This window comes from Molothrus ater, chromosome 6 (genome assembly GCF_012460135.2).
Source record: "Molothrus ater isolate BHLD 08-10-18 breed brown headed cowbird chromosome 6, BPBGC_Mater_1.1, whole genome shotgun sequence".
Classification (NCBI taxonomy): domain Eukaryota; kingdom Metazoa; phylum Chordata; class Aves; order Passeriformes; family Icteridae; genus Molothrus; species Molothrus ater.
The window spans coordinates 36,279,889-36,297,024 of record NC_050483.2 but is presented as its reverse complement, the minus strand read 5'-3'; the positions used below and the strand labels follow the sequence as shown (position 1 = coordinate 36,297,024).

The window sequence follows — 17,136 nt, the reverse complement described above, 5'->3', positions numbered from 1 at the left end:
AAACATTTATAGCTGTCAAGAGAGAAAAACACAGGTTTATGCACACCTTAATGGCGTGCATGGGTGAGCATGAGTATATTTAAAACATAATATATTACAAAATTGACAGCAGGCATGACTCTTCTGGGTACTATGTTAAATCAATGAATAAATTACCAAAAGTGTGTTGTGGCTGTTTGGATGTGTAATTGAGCTTAACGTATGTAGTGTTATTTCAAAAGAAACTGTTCAAGGAGTTTCTAGACCAATCCACTATGCATCTTTACTAAGCTGTTTACAAATAACAATAAATGAAACTGTCTCACAGTAGGAAGGAAGTTTAGTTATATGCATTACATAAATGGGAGAAAAGTTAATTTTAATATGTTTTTCGGGAATTAAAACCAAACTTATTATAATATTGCTAGGATTCACTGAATTGGAAATCAACATTTTTCATGTTTAATTATAGATTTATTTTAATTAGCTGATAATCTACAAACAAAAGCCTTTATAGCTATACATGTCAGGAATAAGTCTACCGAGATAAATATGGATGCTTCATACAGTACCTATACTGAAGAGTAATAATCAATGCCCAAATAAATGAACCTGCAAAAAGATAAACTTAAATTTATTCTGTTTATTTACTTAATACATTTCCTATCCAATGTCTAAAAGCATTTAATTATGTTAGAAAAGTATGAACTTTTAAACCTTATTGTTCTTGACTAATTAATATCAAAAAACCCACAGATTTGCAAACTAACCCATTAATTGCCATATTTAGAAAAAATTGAGCACATACATCTGTTCCTTGTTTCAGGGTTGTTTCATCTCACTACACACAGAATTTTTAAAAGATAAATTTATCCTATTTGTTGCATCTATCTTTATATTTTGCAGTTCTAGAAGTACTTGGTTGTAATGCAAGGCTCTAACTGCTTGCCCCTCAAATCTAAGACAGGAAGGACAGCCTGTACAAAGTAATACAAGTACTCAATAACCTTGTTGTCTCCAGGAAAATTCGCCAAATCAACAGCAAGGACAGAAAAGACAAGCTGACCTGACCTCAGTCACCTTCTTGTCTCCTTCCTCCAAACTGAAATGATAATCCTTGAATGTACGCAGTCATAAATGCACCATTCTAAAATTCTCTTGTACATCAGAGCTTTAAGTCAAAGTATTTCAGAACACATGGTGCTGAGCCCTTAATCAGATCTGAACTTTTTCTTCTGCAATTTTCTTACTCTTTTCTCAATATTTTTTTTCATTTTGTAAGGGATGACATAGACTGTCAGCATCAACCACACTTGTGATTTTCTTAGGGCTCATAAACTCAAGGATTAAGGCAGTCTAACAGTGCTAAACGCCTGTCTCCTTTCTCTAACATGACTGTAAAGAGGCAAAATAGGATGAAGAAATGAAGTGTACACACCCAGATGAGCTATTCTTTCTCTCTGGCGTGATGACGGTTCATAAAGCATGCTATGGGGCAATTATAAAAGAATATGGCATACCACCTGTCTGTGGTCAGAAAACCCATTTTGCATCTAAAGCCATCTTAGGTTAACTGTAATTAACATTTACAGCTGCCCAGGAGATATGGGAAAGTACACTACTACAACACATATTTTGTTGCAGTTACTTCCAGGTGTTTAAGGAACAAGTTTAAATTGCTAAATGTGATGCAGTCTCCATCATATCTCCCACATTAGTTGCATTACTTTGGGTAAGTATAATTATCAATAAGTGAGCATCTTAAAGCATCTGAGATACTTTAAGAAAGGCTTAATTAAAAATGCAGGCAAAATACTGAAACAAAAAAAAAAACAGGAAAAAAAAAGGCATTACCCAAAAGTTACTAGACCTGACATACAAATGTACAAATGCTTTTAACATAAGCATCTTGCAGGCTTTTTAATGTTAGTCTATATTTTTGCCAAATGCTCTACTGATTTTCTTTTTTTTACACAATGTAAATACACATAAAGAAGTCAGGTCATACATATATTCTCAGCACCATATTGTGTTGTCTTCTAATAGATTGGCTTAAAAAACTAGCAAAATTTGTAACATCACTTTGCATTTAAAGCTTAAGTGTAGTCAAGTATACTATGCCACAAGACATTTAAGAAGAAGTCAGTTTGAAAATACAGGATGTCCAAGTAGATTTTACCTTCAAACATTGTTTTCTCTTTTGTGACCACCCTAGTGAAGAATAGATGCTTAAAGTACACAACTAAGACAAGAACTGAAAGATACTACAAGTTAAATCATTGCTAGATGTTCTGAAAGACTAAAATAAGTGAATTGGAAAAAAAGTTAATTGGAAAAAAGAAAGGTAAATGCCACCAAACCATGCTGAGTATAGAAGTAATTAAAATAACTCTAAAAGAATAAAAGCATGAAGAAGATAAATTTTATCTTTATCTCATAGTATCTTTGTTCACATCAATGTTTCTTTTGTTCTTTATTACACATTTAATCGCTCTTGGACATCAACCATAACAGCAAAAACTCAAATACCTAACTGATAATTAAGCACAGTAATATTTATAAGAAGCTAGTTTATTCTGTAGATAGGAGCATTAATTTAATGCACAAATACAATGAAAGTAAAATTTCTTTTTAAAGATCAGAGGATTGCCATGCCAGTCACTCTTTAACGGAATAAAGCAGTAATTTTTGTTTTCAGACCATTAATATAACTTTAATAAAATGGCAAAGTTAGAAAACTCTTAACAGAAGCAACAATCTTTAGAGATGACAATTGACAACAGCATCCCTATTGAGCTGTCGTATTTAAAGTATAAGATTTCTATGAGACTATATCAAAAGAGAAAAATTAGATTTTCAAACATAATTTTTTTTCAAAAGCAAAACATGGTGGAACAGTCTGAAACAAAAAGAAAAGAAAAAAGCATCTCAGTATAGAAGGCAATCTTAGTTTACGCCACTAAATCCTGCATTACCAGAGGTAATTAGGATGAGAGGTATGAGTTGATATTGCACTGCTATTACCAGAGCTAGAAAAAAAATGGACTAGTGGAGATATAAGATAACCTTGCAAGTCCAACACCTAGATCTTATGCCACATCATCTGATCAAGCCAAAATATTTATCATTGTGATGGCAGATAAACAACACACGGGTAGAAGACACATTCAAGCTTTCCCATTCGATCAGGCCAGCAACGCATTTGTCAGTAGTCAGACACAATGCCTGCGGAGCGCCAGACCTTCCATCCCCTGCACTGCCAGCAGTGAGCTCTGGGAGGGAGTCTCCCCACACACTCCTGTCCTATATTTCACTTGTGACCCTGCTGAAATCCTGAACTGCTTTGAGAAGCAACAGATGGCATGGAGGGAGAGGGAGCAGGAATAAGATGAGAAACTGAACTGAAAAGATCTGAATTTCAACTAATCTGCTTGGTTAAGTGATCACGGTCTTTAAATTCAACCACAAACTTGTTTTACTAAGGCATTTTTAGTCAGCTAAGATTCCTTACTTTCACTTGCTTATATATTAATTTATTTTAGTGTGTTCCATCAACTTCTGAACTCAAACTCAAAAATAATTTTTTTAAAAAGCTCTCTTTCTGCTGTGTTTTAAAATCTTGAATGAGCTCATGGGATTCTAAACCCTTATAGAGAAGTAGAAAAGTAATAGCTCTGACAGGCTATCCCAAAAATTTCTGCTTTAGACTGGGAGACATTGACTTTTCAGTAAAACAAATCTCTATTTGTGTGTGCATGTTACTAAGTTATTAAATGTGTATTTTTCTAGAAATCTGATAAGCACATGAAACAATGGGCAGATATGAATAGTTGAAAGCTTCCACCAATATTCAATTCTGAATAAATGTTCTATAAAAAATAAAAGAACAAAAATGCAACAATATAATTGTGTAGAGAGAACAGAATGGACAGATACTGGCAAAATAGGAAATGAATGCCCTTGAGTGGTTAATACTTCGTTTATGTCACTTAAAGAAAATGTGTTCATATGAACACATACTCAATGCCCTTCTGTTTTTATATTTTCAAATACAGGCCAAACCCAAATGGGATTTTTGCACAAATAAAACTTGTCAGAGATGGTCCACTTACACAGGGGAAGTAACAACAGCTTAACATACCTTCAGAATTCCAGGTAATAATGTTCAATTTCAAATAGCATTATGATAAAATAAGCCCCTTGGGCGTATGCTGGTTTAAATATCTGTTCTCATCAAGTTCTTAGTCTGCACTTGTTCTCAGAGGAGAGATTTAGATTTAAAATATCTTTCAAACTGAACTTGATCTATGTTTTAATAGAAAGTAGCCCTTCTCATTCCTGAAGTAAAAAGTCATAATTTCTTTGCTAACTATATAAGCATAACTGCTTCTACTAACAGAGATGGATGTTAACAAGGCAATAGCTGTTAAAAGTCATCAATATAAAATATTTAGAATCACCAAAATGTAAAAATTGTAGAAGCATATTGTAAGTACCACAGACACCTCAGAGTACTTGCTCACATCTTCAATTAAAAGATGACTTTTGATATTTTTGCAGTAAATTTTATAATATGCTGGTCTAAAAAGCACCTATGTTTCATAATAGGATTGAATATTGTGCTTAATAGTAGATACAACTCAGCTGCAAAAAAATATTATTTTTTTAAAGTGTGGCTCTTTCAATTTTAAACCTGGTAGTGAGTTAAATAGCTCACAAATAAGATTACTGTCAGATTCAATGAAAAAAAAATGAGGACTTTCTTCACTACTTTTTAGAAAGTTGGCTTGTTAAAAATTATTAAAATTATTTGAGATGCTATGAAAACAATATTGTCATATAGAATTTGCAGGAGATTTATGGATATATGAGAAAATAATCTCTCTGAGCTAAAATGGGACCTAGATTTGCTTGACCAAGACTTTAGGGACATCATCACTTGAAAAACTAGAAAAATATTTAGTTAATTTGTGATATAGAGAAGTTTTACCAGGACTCATGTAACCTGAAAGATGATGTTTAGGATGGACCTATTATTCATTTGTCTTATTGCAGTCCAAAGAGTGACTGCTTAGATTCATTCATTTTTCTGTGAACGGAGGTTCTAAATTAAACACAAAATTATTCCTCTTGCCCACTAAAAAGCATACAATTAGGAAATCAAGAGAAACAGCTTCCAATAAACAACAGTGAATCTACTATGTGGAACCTGACAAGCCTGTTGGTCTTTTGGGGGTTTTTTTTTGTGCGCCTTTGATGCTTTTGCTTCAATCATTTTGGAAAAAAACGATGACTATTTGAACAAAAGAAACATTTGCAAAATAGCGCTCTTGTAGATATGTAACACTTAAAATCTATCAACTGAAAATTCCAAAAGCAGTAGTCTAGTGTTACATTTACAAGCCCACCTGCATAATCCTGCACCTTAGCCAGGCATTATCATGCAACAGAAATTTAATTATCATTGCAACATTTTACCCTCAAAACATTGAGTTAGATTCATCCCAGGTAGCCTCAGTAATACAGACTGTGACTTCCAGTCAATTGGGAGGAAGGCATTTGGGGAAAACCTGCATCCTCTTTCCCTATGAAGCGGCCAACCACCACCACAATGGGCTCACAGAGTCAAAAGGGGAGGCTACCTATGACATAATTTGATTTACAGCCTTTCCTGGAAGATCTCAGCTGTGTAAATCCTTATGAACAGCCATATGAAATGCAACATTCACCCTCTGGAAAAGGAACAATAGTTCTGACCCTTGCTTCTCTCAGGGTGTGTTGAGGAGTAAGCCCTTGTAAAAGAGCCAACTAAGGTTCAGTTTGCTTCTGCCTATGTTTGGTAAAAAGGCCATGGTCTAACAACACAAAAATTCATATTTTATCAGCTTGGAAATGTAAAATCCCCCAAAAATTACTGGCTCAGTTAAAGCATTTTAACAAAGCAAGAACTTGCTCAGCTACAAAATTCCTTTACTCGAGGATAGATATAAAATACAAGGCAGAAGAACTGTGGCAGTTTTACGAATACTATTCTGTATGAAACATCAACTTAAGATCATATATATTTAGAAACTTAAAGGAAACATTCTGTACATGAGAGATTACCTGATTACTTTGGCTTTGCCTGGGTTTTTGAAAGCTTGTGTTTAGTTGAAGACAATTTTGCTTCAAAATATGATCAGTCACACATTATTGTCAAGGCACTGGTTTTGCCAATAAAAAGCCCTGTACCAGAAAGGTACGAAGCAGTGCTAAAACTCTGTTTTCTTTCTATCTGTACTAAAATTACCACACAAAATATTTCAGCTAATTCTGAGTGTGAGACAGTACTACAGTCAACAAAGTTTTTCTACTCAGTTGCTACAGTCACATCTTTTATATCCTTCAGTAGATCCCTTTCTTCTTGTTTCTTCAACAAAGGCTCGCTATAAATCAGTCCCATTCAATAATCCATATTCAGACTCTCCGTTTAGCAATGCTAGTTTCTCCTTCTAAACTTATTTTAAACCAACTTTCTCTTTCCTTTTACTCTTCCACTCTAAAATGGTGTGCAGAATTATGGTGTCATCTCTCAAATCCTTTTGGAAGATACTTTTGGTTACAATGATAGCTAGGTCTCTGCACAGTCTAAATAATGTCTGTAACATTAAAATTACATAACTTATAAAGCAAGGTATTAAAAACTAGAAAAAAAAGGAACTTGAAGTGTCTAACTGTGCTAAAAGACACAATCTTTACTTCCTCTTGCTTCCTTTTTATGCTCTTTTCATTGTTACATCAACATAGCTGTTTTGATTAGCTTGGAAATTCTTAATGAATGTTTTCAATCCAAATCCAATGTATTTGGATAACAATTAATATCAAAAGAACTCAGTCATGTTTCGCATACTCCAGTAAAAGACTAAAAGACAGGCTTATTCCTCACAAAACCAAAATTATGTCTGTTGATTTATAGAAGGATTTTGTAAATACCACTACCCTTTTCATCTCGTTGGCCAACTCATACATGGTTTAAATCCCCACCAAAGAAGCTGACAGATCAAGACTACTGTAATGTCATATAATTAAATACCTAAAGCCAAGCAAAACTGTAACTGCAATTAATTTTTCCTATTACAACAGAATTAACAGCATCACTTGTACTTATGACTGAGATGACAGTATCTTTATTCTAGACTTCCAAAGTTTCCAAAGATTCAGAATTGAAATGTCACATGAATGCTTTTAAACTGTTCAGCTGTTAGGCACAATAATAGTATTTATGTACAGATAGCATTTTAAATATTCAACAATATGAGACTATGCCTCAATGGCAGCATATCAGAGCCTTCTGTTCTAATTAAAGGAAAGCACTTCCCTATTACCATCTTTGATGTAGTGAACAGTGAACTGTGGACTTGCTGCAACACCCTTCAGCACAGAAATACATTACAGGATATTATAAAGCATTGTTTTCACCAGTGAAAGGTAACAACTATTTAACTGTGCCCGAGACTATCCAGTTGCTCTGAACAGAAGAGACTAACACATTCAGCTGAAACTGCAAAGAATTAAGGGGGCAGATGGTAATTACTGATACTGGAAGTAAGCCTGGGTAAAGGTGGTTAGAACTTCAGTTTAATGTCTCATCTATGAGGTGTTGCACTCATGAGATAAAACTCTCTCATATTTAGATGGGAATGTGGCTCATTATGGAAACATTAGACGAAAAAATTACATCTCTGAAGCACAAATACCAACTTTTCTTGTACATTTCTTTTCCATAAAAAAGACTTAAGTCATGAGACAATAGATCAGAATGGCATGTGTATCACCAGATGAAAAGCCCTTTCCATATGTCTGTACATCAGAGGTGAAAGTCTTATTTCCATTTCATTATTTTTTCAAATTGTTAGTGAAAAAGTAATGGCTGTTTTTTTGACATTTTATTCTACAGTATTATGAACATGAGACACAGCATTTAATCCACAAGCCTGATCCTGAGGTCTTCCAGGTAGAAAAATAGAGAGAGACTGTAAGTTAAATAAACAAATTCAGTTTGAGATGTAAAGTTTTAAAATTCTGCAGCAATCTAAGTAACTCCAGCAGGCTAAGTAAAATGATCTTTCCAGCATTTGTTATTCCTGCCCTTCCACTAGAAGCAAGTGAAGGAGAAGAGAATGAAGGCCAGTTACACGTGCCATTTGACAACTTCAAAGCACTACCCATTACAATAATATATGCAATACTCCAATTTCATATATTGGTCACCAGTTTTCAAAGTGGTTATGTAAGTAAAAATATTAGATTCTGAAATTATAGTCTCTGTTATCTGTTGATAATATTTAAATCTGTGTCAGTAATAAACTTTCCCTGTTTTAAAACAATGAAAGACATCAGAAAAAAATACTGGTATGTTGCTTTTAATGTTACAGCCCATGCACCACACTCATGAAATACAGAACTGATAAAAGACACTGAGGAAAAGAAAATTATCTACCCGCAAGTATGAAATTTCTCTGCACTAATCACAAAGATGCCAAAACACTTCATTTGTATATTCCTTTTACATAAAAGTATTAATCTAAATGTGGCAGTCATAGCAGCCTGATTAGATGGCCAGGACAAGTTACAAGTCTGAAATAAAAAAGAAAATACTGTTACCATTCTCTAAACTTTGCTCTGTCTGGCTGCCCATTTCACAAATTCATCTTTCTATGAAAAGACTGAGCAGGATATAATTGTTCTGAGCTGTGGTGTTTAGTCCACCCACTAGGTCTGAGACCAGTGTCACTATAAAGCTGTCTGTGAAGCAGCATTCCCAGAATCCCAAGCAGTGATCAATACTAAACAGCTTCACCAAGTTTTCAATTTTTAAATGAAAATCACTTTTCTGTGTACTGAAGACTGTTTGTTTAGAATGATTGTAAAAGCTGTAAAATTACATGCAACTAAGTGGGAAATGATCCTGGAAGTGTGGGATGCTTAATTACATATCAAGAGGAAATTACACAGGTTTTCTTTTTCCCTTTATACAAAGGTTTGTTTAACCACTTCAAATTCTGTTCCTGAGCCACCCACTATTTCTGTGACTTTCAGTTTATTTTGTTAATTGTGGTTTTTTACCTCTTCGTTCAAAGAGGATACTCTTCAAATCCTGACTGCTTCTATCATTAACCCACTGACAAGTCCATTTAACAGCTAAGACTTTCTTCCCAAGACTGTTTTTTCCATAGAACAACTGACTCAGATTTCCATGTTCTGTGTATTAAGTCTGCAAGTGTCTTAACCAGTTACATGCTTTGTTTTCTGAAGCTGGAATGGGAAACAAGAAGTGTTTTTCAGTAATATTATATATATATATTTGCAGAGTATACCATTATTCTTTTGACCTACCAGCCCTTAAGTTCTGATGCTATATTCTGAACTGTCACCAAAACAACCCACAAAACTTAATTCAAACATTTACTTGCAGAACAAAGATATCCAGATCTCAAAATCATAGTAATGAACTAACTGTGCAAATGCATGCTGGGAGCAGTACTTGCAATTGACACTAATATTATTCCATAAAATGTTCAGTGAAGAAGAATGTGTACAATGGGCAAATGCTATTAAGACTTGTGTGCTTTTAAAGGACATCAGTTACAAGACAAATTTGCAGGTTCTTCAGAAAGCAATGAACTTTTCCAACAAACTATGAATTAAATAGATCAGGGTAATATTCGGGTATTTACACTTACAGCCACTAGATATGAAAATAAATCGTGTTGTTTTTCAATACCACTCTTTACTGTTTATTTAAAGCAATACTGTTCCAGTAGTCCTTTTGTAATGGAGAAGTGACCCTATTTAAGAGCTCACTTACAAAACAAGCGGCCTCAGACATCTTCAGAAAGTGAAAAAATGAAAAATACACTCATATATTAAACCATTCCTCCTATATTCCAGATATTTTAGAATATTATTGTGATTTCCATCAAAAGAAAACATACACTGCAGCTAAGTGTCTCAAGATTCAGAGTCAGAATTCAGAATGTGATTTTACATCTCATGTACTACTCATATTGTTAGATCAGTACTTGTTGGACTGTCATTTTTAAAGGCACTTGTCAATGGAGTAAGAAGGAAAAACTTTATATCCTTCAATTTAAACTGAATACAGTCATCAATTCTTCATTTATAAAAATGATTGAAAAATATTTTTAGTAAATACTTAGAGAACTCACTGTTTTCCTAAGATTTTACAGAGGATGCGATATATTAGAAGAGATTAGGTATCAGAAATGTTTAAAATCAATTCTAAATCTTCTACGGCAATCACTCTAAGCCATTATGAAACTTACATACAAAAAAAGAGAGAAATATTTCCTAAGCAAACTCTGAATTCTTTACTACAAATGTTGACAATATATTTCTAGAGTTCAGAATGTCCCTTTCCCCCTCCCACTCTTCACTTTTCTCATTAAAGATGCCACAGTGCTATGAAAACATGTTTTAAAAAGTCCTAAGGGAAAAGTTTCCAAGGGTCTTTGAAATTCCTCCTTTTCCTATTTCTTTACAGATTTCTAACACCAACACTCTTCCTGTAGTTTCTCAAAAAAGGCAAAAATAAAAATACCCTCTAGGTATAATCTTTCGACTTTCTATTACACTTCTTGGGCTCTTTTTGGTTTTTGAAACAACACAAACTGAAATGTGCAGTTATATTATTAGCTGTATTTTAGTTTTAGTTAATCTTTTATTGTGAAGAAGTAGATGGTATTCAACCGCTCTACTGCACATACTTACAAGAATCACTGATATAACCTGCAAATATATTTAGTTTGATCTCTTTTTTTGGTCCACTTTTTTTAAAATTTATTTGTTGGCACAAACAAAAACAAACAAACAAAACCCCCCAAACCAAACCAAACAAACAAAAAAAGCATTTCTTCAGTTTCCTATCTCTATTGTAAAAAGCACAGAGCAAGGAGCTATCCCTATCTATTTGGGAAATTTACTGCAATATAAGCCCTGCCTCCATTTCTTCCCTTTACAAGCAAATATTTGAATATACTCATTCCAAGCTAGGGATTCCATAATTTTCATCGCAAAATCCAGGATTTTAGAATTACTTGTTACATGATAATTTTGATTAAGCTGTTAAACGTTTGGCCACATTGACTTAGATGAGTAAAAACGTTCAGAGATATGGGAATCATATTACTGCCAGACTAAAAACAGCTTTGGGCTAGTCTGTTTAGTTTAACAGATCCCATTAGGAAATCAAGTGTTGCTCCACCACCTACTTCATAAAGGAGGAGCTGTATGGCCTAGGAGCACTTTCCATCATGCAAGTGATGAGGGATATCAGTTCAAATTCTATCTCCTGCATATATGTGTTTTCCTGTATTTTTGTTTCATTTTTCTTCTTGATTCTTCCTCCATTTCTAAGACCATTCTTGCTATGTAGAATTATAGTAAGAAATCACCAGAACTTCTCATAATCATAGCCAAGAGTCACTCAACAAACCACTCTCTTGGAAGCACTAAATACCAATGCTAAGAATTGTCTAGCATCAGAACCAGAAAATCCACTCAGCACAACCATCTCTCTTGTTTCCAGAAAGAGAAGCCATGAATTTTTCTAAACATTTCAGCTAGATATGTGCAAACATATTGAGTTACTGGATTGTTCTCCTGCATGTTCTTTGCTTAAGAAACAGCTCTGCTTACAATTGGTGGTGATGAAAGATCATGGACCCTAAACCAGAAGTTTCTATTGTGTGCAGTATCCCTACACTGCTTGCATCAATTTGAATAAGTATGGTCTGTATTTAAAATGCTCTTACAAATACTAGGTTTGGCAACTGGTAACTATTATAGCCCTCTTTAATAATTAATATCCACAAAATTATGATAGGTGTCAATAACTTACTCTTAAAGTACTTGTATTCAACACAAGCACTATTATGGACGACTTAAACTTGGAGCAAAAAGATTTGTGGAAAGGCATATGACCTTCTTCCTACTACAATGGCCATCCCCTAATTAAGCAATGCATCTGATAGTCATTAACAGGAATGAGATAATGAATCACTTTCTCTCTTCTTTGTTAATTTGCTGTAACCAAGCGGCTAATGGATGTCAGAGCTGAGTGATTGCACTGATTATAGTGATTTATAGTTGCAACAAAACAATTTAAAAGCATTCTGATTATTCATGTTAAAGATGCTTTATGTTTTGTTTACTAAATGTTTTATGCTCCCCCTCATGCCCCTCTACCCACAATAAGACAGGTCTTGCTGGAAAACTTGAAAGTTCTAAGGTTTTTTTTATTGTTTCAGAGTAAGGCATTTCATTTTGTTTATAAAAAAAAAGTTTACCCAGTAGAAATGAAAAGCCTTAGGGTGGAAAGAAAACTTCAGTGGTGCCTAGTTCAAAAGAAGACGGAAATAAGAGGAAATAAGGCAAACTTCAAGCCACTTACCTTAGGGCTCCCAGTCCCTTCCTCATTCTCTGCAGACACATCAGTAGCCAGTATCTCTGCTTTGATGATATCCAGAGCCCTAAGAATCCAGCTGTGTTGCCGTTTGATTTGCCTCTGTAGTTCCTTCCATTGACTTGCAATCATCTGCAGCATGTCCTTCAGTCCTTCTCCAAAATGAAGGGGGAAAAATAAAAGCTGTAAACTCAACAGCATCTTTAAATATTGCCCTTTATTCAAATAATTAGCAGGATATTTAAAATAATAAATGCAACAAGAGTTTTAATGTGTTTTCTCATCAATAAATCCAAGCTTTGCTATTATTCATCCTGCAAAACAATGCTATAGAGACAAACACTTCTTTAGCCATCATGTTATATTTTGATTGAGTTTCAGCTGACAATTTCAAGAGAAAAATTCCATATAAACTGTCATTTCTCTGCAGTAGGGAACACTGCAGAGAAATCTCTCCCTCTAATATCCAGTCTTTGTCTTGAAACATTTTGTAATCCTCCAAACACATTTTCCTTACCTCCAACTCCTTTAAATATTTCCTGTAATTTACACGTTACTGTTTCCTACATCTGTGATGACATGCACTACCCTCCTTAGCTATGGCTTCTCTATCTTTTTGGAAGTATACACAGAAGTCAGTAATTTTCTATAGCTTTCACCTTACACAGATATGTCTGATGCTGTGAAACAATAGAGGCACACATATAGCATGATGAGGAAATAGTACAGCAAAGAATAACTTCAACCTGGATGAAAAGCATGTTAAGTAGGCCAAAATGAAGATGGCATTCCATAGCAGTATATGCTGATTAAAACCCTATTAGCAGACAAGTCACGCAAACATCTAAAAATATAAGAGGTGGTAGGGATAAAGGGAAATCAGAATATCTCTCTCCTTCCTCTCAATTTAAGGCCTCTGAAGAAAAAGACAAGCCTAACGAAAGGAAGAAGGTATTTTTAATTTTAATCTAGTCCTCATAAATACATTTAAATCAATGTAAGAATTAGTTTAAGTGGTAATATAAAGCTTTACCAATGCAATTACTCATGCAGAGTATGTAAATACACATATATATTTGAAATCCTAGTTCATTATCTTAATGTTATTTCCATAGCACCTACATCAAAGAATATGTCAGTGTGAAGTTTTCAGTGATGTGATTTCAATTGAAACTCAGTCGAACAGCAAGACCAAAATAAAATGAACAGACTGTTTGCAGGCAGTATTTCATTTTATAAGTATCACTGCATTGTATGCAGTATATGAAACATTTATAAATCTTGAAGGTCAATCTGATAATGTAAATATTAATAATACATAAGGAAGTGAATATATGCAGTAATTTACAGCAATGCTTCTTCATTCTTTAATAGTCTGGAGACATAAAGACTTGCAATATTTCAGAAGGATTTACCTGATTTGTGAGATACAATAAGCTCTAGAAGTTGGCGTCCTTCCTCTACCACTGCTTCTTTCAAAGCACAGTGGCTATCTACATTCAACTTAAAACTCTGCAGAAATAAAAGAAAAAAAAAAAGAGAGAGGGGAAAAAAACTTCAGCATCAGACATTGGAGAGGCAGTTATCATAAAACACACATACAAAATTACTTGATGGTTTTTATCAAGAACCACATCCCAATTCACCCAATAGCCAAACTAATTTGTGATACTAAAAGCTATTGATATTTTGGATCTGGGCTCAAAATGTTTCCATTAGATCAGCAAAGTGCATCTGTGTTGAAACAGCTGACAAATCTAGACATTCATTAGGTTTTATGAAAAGTCACAACCCGTAGGCTATATCTGAAGTAACAGTGTTCTATAAAATACACTAAATTTATGCCACCACATATGAGCTCTGTTTTTTTCAGAGTTCTTTGAAATGTTGGTGATAGCACTATTTATGAAACCATAAAAAAATTACAACATTGAATATATTGGCCTTATGTGCACTTATACAAATCTATTAATATTGTGTTCCTGACTTAACACTCCTATCCATTTTGAAAGAAAAATCAGTCTGCTTTAGATCTCTGCCTTCTTACTTTGTAAAGCAACTATTTTTCAACCTTTTTTTTTTTCTTAATATTTTTAGTAGTCTGGAAAGGATCTCTGTTTTAACAGTCAATAAAATATTTTATTTATTTTTAAATTATTATTTTATTGTTACAAATTGTATTAAGGTCTAGTAACAAAGGAACCAGAAACATGGTCTACTATATGTTACGCTATTTAACACACCAATGATAACTCAGATACATTTTTTAACCATTTTCCAGACCTTCTCACTATACTTGCCTGTAAGAAAGTGAAGCAAAATACAATAGAGAAAAGGATACTTGCTGTATTTAATCATAAATTGTGTGCAGACCTAAAGCGCAAACAGGCAACATATTTTCTCTTTGAAATGTCTATGGAATAAATGGATACAATATTTGACCACTTGGAAAAAAAGAGCTTTTCCTTCTCTTGGGAATAACTTAACTAGCAGAGATGAAAGGAGACTTTGCAAGTGCACATTCATAGCTTCTGGTTTTTATAAAACTTTATACTTCAAATGGTAGTGACCATGCTAGAAACGGAGTGCTAGGTAGCACAGAATACTCAAGAGCCCTCAATTCTTAAGGAAGCAACCATTTTCTTTCTTCCTAGCCCTTCTAGTCAGGTTGACTGGCATAGCAAAAAAAAAAAAATAAATTGCCAGAACAGTAATAAAACAAGGTACTTCTACTGTAATTTTTCATGCTTGAAAAAGGCATGTTGCTCAGAGTCTTAACAGTTTTTTCAGGCAGCATTGTACCTGACAGTGACAGAATGTTTTTGAGAATTTTCCATTCAAATAAAGAGCAATAAACAGAAATTTTGCTACCTTTAGCATTTTTACTAGCCCAGTTCTCCTTATAGAGACATCTGAATACGCTGTTTTGAACAACTGGGCCAGTCAAGAGAAGAGAAGTTAAAAAGGAAAAAAGATTCCTAGTTTATGTCTGTCCCTTTCTTAAATCTAGAGTTTTATGAACCCAAATCTACAAGTTCTTTTTCTTTCATAAGAGCGTGTCTGAACAAGCACTGACAATATTTAATTTACTGTTTACTTAAAACAGGCTTGTACTGAATAGTTTGTAATCATGCACTTCACAGGAAATGCACTATGCGTGTGCCTCACACAGCAAAGAGAACCTAAAGGACCTGAGAGTAGGTTGTGTAATTTCATATAATTGAAGTTGAGTATAGATGCAGCTGGATGTGGCAGTGTCTCAAGATGATGTGGATGTGTTTGATAGGAAAATTGGAAAGATGAGGTATTCTCTTTCATTAGGAAAAAAAAAAGAGACTTGCTGTCCTAGAAAAGATTCATTTAACATAACGCACCAGATACCACAATACAGCTTGATTTTCAGGTGCACCTATTAACCAGTAATAACATTACACTGAAAAAGCAAAATAAGATGAATAAAGATGGGGCCAAACTTTTGGTTTCTGACTAGCAATATTCTCCTTGTGCAAAATTCTTATTTTATGGATAAATTAGGAGCGGCACAAATGTCATGAACATGCATGAAATTTAGCAGAAATAAACTTTTCCCAGCAGTGAGGCAGCATGTCATGGTTTAACCCTAGCTAGAAACTAAGCATGACACACAGTCTCTCACTTACTCCCCACTCAGTGGCATGAGGAAAAGAATTAGAACGGTAAAAGCAAGAAAATTTGTGGGTTAAGATAAAGATGATTTTATAGGAAAAGCAAAAGCTGTGCACACACGCAAAGCAAAATGAGAGATGCATTCTCACTTCCCATGGTTCAGCCATCTCCAGGAAAGCAGGGCTTCATCAGACACAATGGTGACTTGGGAAGACAAATGCTGTAATTCCCCCCCTTCCTCCTTCTTCCCCCAAATTTAGGTACTGAGCATAATGTCATACGGTATGGAATACTTCTTTGGTAACTCAGGGTCAGCTGCCACAGCTGCGTCTGTATCCAACTCCTTGTGCACCCGCAACCTCCTTGCTGGTGTTGTGGTACAAGGAGCAGAAAATGCCTTGGCTCTGTGCAAGCACTTCTCAGCAGTAACTGAAACATCCCTGTATTCTCAATACAAATCTGTAACATGGCCCCATACTATCTACTATGAAGAAAATTAACTCTATCCCATCCAAAATCAGCACACATTAAAAGGACAGAAACATTCATATAAGTATAAATAAACAGAAGTGAATGTTGTTGATGTACTGCAGTATGACTTTTGAATTTAGAGTTATATATGTATATATAATTTCTAGTCATTTCCTAAGGAAAAAGAACTGGACAAGGAACAGTGGAAGGAATAGCCCTCAATCAATGCTCAAGGTTTCTCATACCTGAGGGGTTGAAAATGTGACACATGAAAAAGACAGGAGTTGAAGATGTAACAAGTATTACATGTATATACAATGGAGAAATGCAAATTTACACAGCTAAAGATAAAATCAGACCAAATATTTGGAATGAAGGAAGACCTTCAAACACAGAAGTCCCCTCCCATCCTGGATATTTCCTGTTCCCTACTGTTTACTTATGGCATTTGGAAAATTGTAACTCTAACAGCGTGTGACCCAGGTACTCTGTTCCCCTCCTCCTCTGATCTTTCCTGATAATGAATGGAGCCTTTGCATGTGAAGAGAGGAAAGAAGAGGAGGGAAGTCAATTAATCA

General features: G+C 34.4%; 1 protein-coding gene across 3 annotated transcripts in view; it reads right to left on the bottom strand.

Moving 5' to 3' along the window:
* Positions 1 to 17,136, bottom strand: part of AKAP6 (A-kinase anchoring protein 6) — a 256,262-nt gene that overhangs the window by 123,026 nt on the left and 116,100 nt on the right. For 2 of the 3 annotated variants that reach the window (XM_036384804.2, XM_036384805.2), the window contains exons 6-7: positions 13,858 to 13,954; positions 12,431 to 12,597 (exon numbers count right to left, since the gene is read on the bottom strand). In XM_036384804.2, the coding sequence (XP_036240697.1) occupies positions 12,431 to 12,597; positions 13,858 to 13,954 (264 nt within the window). The remainder of the gene's footprint in view (positions 1 to 12,430; positions 12,598 to 13,857; positions 13,955 to 17,136) is intronic. The other variant, XM_036384806.2, reaches the window with a different exon arrangement.